Below are 5,079 nucleotides of genomic sequence, written 5' to 3'. Positions count from 1 at the left end.
AGAAAAAGGAAGATCTAAAAATAGATGATAAGAGAATGATTTAAAACAAATACTAAAACATATAGGGGATAGAGGTATGAGTATGGACACAGGTATGAACATATACGCAAGTTAACTTAAGAGCAGCTCAGTTTATACCTGTTAATTATTAACTGTTCTCTGCTTACTCTTGAAAATGCCTGTTTTCAAATGATAAATTTTAAGAGCTCAGTGGATAGATATAAAGATATACATATATAGATAAATATAACTAGTGTACATGTGTTCATAAATTTCTATGAGTACATAAATATGTGTTCTATATATCAACTGAAAGTTATTCTATGAATCCTTCCTATGAATTTATTCTAAAGTGAGCATAGATATATTCTGCTTTAATGTTATAATTGCTGCAAACATGTTCTGTGACATAGAAGCCTTCTGAGTGCTTCTTTGACCTCCACGTTTTTCAGGCTGTAGATCATGGGATTTAACATTGGGGTAATAACCCCATATAGCATGGAGATGAGTCTGTCTCTGGCTGGAGAGTGTTGGCTGGAGGAAGGCCGAACATAGGTAAATATTGTTGTGCCATAGAACAGACAGACCACTAGGAGGTGGGAAGCACATGTGGAGAAGGCTTTGCGCTTCCCTTCCACTGACTGGATCTTTAGAATGGTGGATATGATGTAGATGTAAGAGATAAAGGTAATTAGGGAGGCGCTTATCCCCAGGATTCCTCCTACCACTAAAATAAGCATTTCAGCTACATAAGTGGATGAGCATGAGAGGGCCATCACTGGTGGGATGTCACAATAGTATTGGTTAACTCGGTTGGACTTGCAAAAAGACAGGCAGAATGTGGACACCGTATGGAGAAGGGAATTGAGAAACCCCACTGCCCAGGTCCCAGCTATCAGCTGGATGCAGTGGACCTTGGTCATTATGAGCATGTAACGAAGGGGGAAGCAGATGGCCACATACCGGTCATAAGCCATGGCAGCGAGAAGGAAGACTTCAGTCCCTACCAGAGAAAGCAGGAAATAAAGCTGAAAAGCACATCCAAGGAAGGAAATGCTTTGCTGCTCAGTCAGGAGGTTCTCCAGCATCTTGGGGACAGTAGCTGATGGGCAGAATATGTCTAAGAGGGATAAATTTACCAAAAAGTAATACATGGGTGTATGGAGCTTTTTCTCAGTCCCAATGGCCAAAAGAATGGCCCCATTTCCTACCAAGGTGACCTGATAGATGATGGCAAAGACCACAAAGAGAGAGTAGCGCACCTCAGGGAGGTCAGAGAGCCCTATGAGGATAAACTGAGTCACGGTGGTAAGATTGTAAATATCCATCACCTCTCTCCACAAGGGACTTTCTGGAAGAAATGAAACAAACAGACACTGGTTAGACTAAAAAGCCAAGAAGACTAGTGATGAGAAATTCTTGGAAAAAATTTGATGTGTGGTTGGTAAATTCTGTTGTTATGATAGAGATTTAATTTATTAAAACAACTGTGAAAAACATTGTCTGCATTCATGTTTCTTGAAATAGTCATCCTCAGTTCTTTATAAAGAGGCAGATTTCTGAGAACAAAGGAGACATTTAAAAATTTGCATTCGTAGTAGAGCACCTGTGGATCTTTCATCAGTGTGTAGGATTTCACAATTCAGTGAATGTTGATGGCGTGTTTCTCACTCCTGTTCAGACATTGACATTATTTTGTCTTGTATTATCTAAATGTGTACAATTGTATGCACTAGCTAAAATCTAAGTAACTCAAAAGTGGAAGCTGTGCATTTTACATGATATACAATTTTGATAATTGTTACCAACTAGCAGATATATGGTATATATGTCTAAATGATTATTCAGTAAAAAAATTAATGGTGTGTCTCCTGTAATGACAAAGTGTTTCTGATAAGAAAGAAATGTGGGAATGCTTTTGATTCCAAATTATAATAATTTTAATATGAATATTAATGTTTGTTTTCCCAGAAGTATACTTTAATAAAACTAAAATAGCCTGCAAAGTATAAAAAAACCCACAAATATATGTATGTAAAATCTGGTTTTGATAGTATCCGTGAATAAATATACTCACATAATATTCAATTCCCTTCCCTTTAAAATTTAAAATTTCACCATGTGTCTAATTACTTAAGGAAATATGGGGTTTTAAATACATATATATATATATTACATTATACATTATAATTTAATTATAATTAATTAATTATAATTATGTATTTTTCTATCTTCCTCGCCATACTAACTCATTTCATTTTAATGGCATTTGTATGCATATTAGTAGTAAACATAATTATAATGTTCAAGGCTATTTACAAAAGTAACTTTGATTAAACTTCTACAAATCAATACTTTTGTGAATTTTTTGTCATTTTGAAACCATTTTCTTTCTTTAAAGTCACATGTGTGTGAGAGTAAAAGAGAAGATAATTCAAAAATGAAATCTTAAAGTCACATTTGATAGTCTCCCATCCCCATTTAGTCTAATGGAAATTGTTAAATACCTTTGCTCAGAGAAAATGTACAGTGTATAACAGATTATACATAAATATTTATTTACATAGAATTAAATTATTTTGACACTTCTTTCAATGCAATATTTAATAAAGATCTGTGAAACTACATGAGAGAAGTTTTCACTCCTTCCTCAAGCAATATCTGTTTTGTACCATGCTTGGGAGTAAAAAACAAAGCAAAACTCACATTAATGATATTAAAATCATAAAAATTAGGAAAGGAAATTACTATAATAACCAGAAAGTGCTTGAATATCATTATCTAATCAGGAGATATTTAATGAGAAAGTTAAAAATATTGAAATAAAAAAACATCTATCATGTCAGTAATCAAATTCTCAAACATTCATAAAATTACAAAGCTGCTAAGTTTCAATTTGTCTACATCTTTATATATCTATTTCTTGAAAACGGTATAGTGAAATCATTACATTTTAAAAGGCACTTTCTGTTAAAAGAAAAAGTAATATTTGAGGCAATAAACATTAAATTCTATGTTAAATACTTATTTTTCTTTTTACCCACACTTGCTAATTTACCCCCTTTTTTGTAAAAAGGATAATGAGAAACAAGTCAAAAACATCCTAATGGGCACATAAGCTAGTTATTTTTGGGTTCCATAATCAATATGTATCCTTCATAACATAATGCATATTCCCTACACTTTGCAGTGTATTAAGTTTTTAAATCAAACTTATTGTCTTGGCATATAAAATATAGAATTTGTTTATTTGGGGATGGAAATTTTATTTACCTCAGCAGTATCCTTCTTTTGAAATCAAACATAATTAAAATTTATATATTTGCCATTTAATTAGAAAAATAAGAGGAATATTTTTGTTAACCATATATTGCTGAGGAGGAAGTTCTGTAACCTTCCTTATTTGTCCAGAAAATTGATACCACTTATACTAGAGAATCTGAGAAATTCTTGTGAAATGCAATATCTCACCTACTTTTTGAGATTGGTATAAACGTAAGCATGTAAGTATATTGAAGAATACACACGGAAATCAGGTTTTTTGTTTTTGTTTTTTGGTCATAGACAACCAAACATATAAATAGAATTGGGACAAGGGATGTGTGGCTAACATTACCTTTCTCTTGGATATTACCAAGAAATCAAGCAGTCTCGTTATTTAGAAGACTTACCATATGCATGGGGTGAATCCAAATGTACAGTAAATGAAGCTGGATTCTTTAGCAAATAGTTACCTGAAATTTCCACTACATAAAGGAAAGAACATCACTCAATTAAACAAAAATGATAATCAATAAATCTTAGTCTTGAAATAATTCAAACTTTATAATGCATTTAAAAAATCAATATCAAAGAAAATCATATTTAACATTTAAAAAACCAGGAAGATGTTTTACATTAAAGCTATATTGTTTAAGAAGGTCTATAAAGAAGACCTTTTAACTCAATGCTTCATTACTAATAAATTGAAGGAATCAGAGATTATCTTCTAAAATTTAATCTTTGCACCAGCTTTGTAACATCCTTCTTGTCTGTTAGGTCTTATGGATCCAATTTTCTAGGGAATATACACTCATGTCGATGCGTCAGAAGCATTCATTAAATACATCAACATTCTACTGACAGAGGCTTGAGATACATAGTAGGGTGAGCATGAACAATTTTTAATGCTGAAATTAAATTATATTAAGCATTTATTTAAATACACATGCTATAATATTTAAAATCCATCACTTTATCTTTCTGATTTAGTATTTAGTTTTAACTAGTTTCCTAAATGTATAGGTTTCTACATCATATTAACATCTCCACAATCATCCAATTATTTATTTTAGTTTCAAAAGTCCAGACTTTGCCCTCTAATTTTCTTATCAAGATCCAGAGTACTCATTATCAATACAAATATTCAACAATAAGAAAGCAGAATGATGTAGCTAAAAAATAAAAAGCATCAGTAATTAAAAGCAAACTTGTCGCTCATATATAGGGTGTTTGTTGCAATTTCTTCTATAGTTGATGTCATGCCCACTTTTCCCTTAGGGGAAAAATAAATAATGACTCTAGAGAGAATATTCTGCTCTTCATAAATCTGAATTACTACCATGTAATAATAGTCACTAATAATAATAAGACCCTATCTGTATTATAGTTAGTCAATTTAGTGGAAGTGGAAAAATAAACCCTAAAGTGTAAAGAGTAAAAATTTTTGTTTTGTAATTGCCTAAGGTAAGATTGTGCATTCAGTCAATGTGGGTGAAGGGCATATAAATGTTACTTATGACAGTTTGATTTTTCTATAACTTTGTAATTTTTCCAAAGAAAATGTTGGGGAAAATACCAAACATAAATTTATTTATTTATTTTATTTATTTCTTTAATTTTTTATTAAGTTATGTTAGTCACCATACAGTACATCCTTACTTTTGGATGTAGTGTTCCATGATTCTTCGCTTGTGTATATCACCCAGTGCTCCATGCAATACGTGCCCTTCGTAATACCCATCACTGGCCATCCCAATCCCCCACTCCCCTCCCCTCTGAAACCCTCAGTTTGTTTCCCAGTGTTCATAGTCCCTCATG

General features: G+C 32.2%; 1 protein-coding gene across 1 annotated transcript; it reads right to left on the bottom strand.

Annotated features, from left to right (window-relative positions):
* Positions 1-313: 313 nt before the first annotated feature.
* On the bottom strand, positions 314-1,349 carry LOC121100667 (olfactory receptor 5V1-like). The gene has a single exon (XM_040621946.1). The coding sequence runs from the start codon at positions 1,326-1,328 to the stop codon at positions 381-383; it is 948 nt and encodes a 315-aa protein (XP_040477880.1). The 5' UTR covers positions 1,329-1,349; the 3' UTR covers positions 314-380.
* Positions 1,350-5,079: the final 3,730 nt, after the last annotated feature.

Source organism: Ursus maritimus, unplaced genomic scaffold, assembly GCF_017311325.1.
Source record: "Ursus maritimus isolate PB19 unplaced genomic scaffold, ASM1731132v1 scaffold_5, whole genome shotgun sequence".
NCBI classification, from domain to species: domain Eukaryota; kingdom Metazoa; phylum Chordata; class Mammalia; order Carnivora; family Ursidae; genus Ursus; species Ursus maritimus.
The sequence above is the reverse complement of the archived record's forward strand: the minus strand, read 5'-3'. Positions and strand labels throughout refer to the sequence as shown.

Coding starts and splice junctions, on each gene's coding strand:
- LOC121100667 (XM_040621946.1), bottom strand. CDS start 1,328: ATGGATATTTACAATCTTACCACCGTGACTCAGTTTATCCTCATAGGG.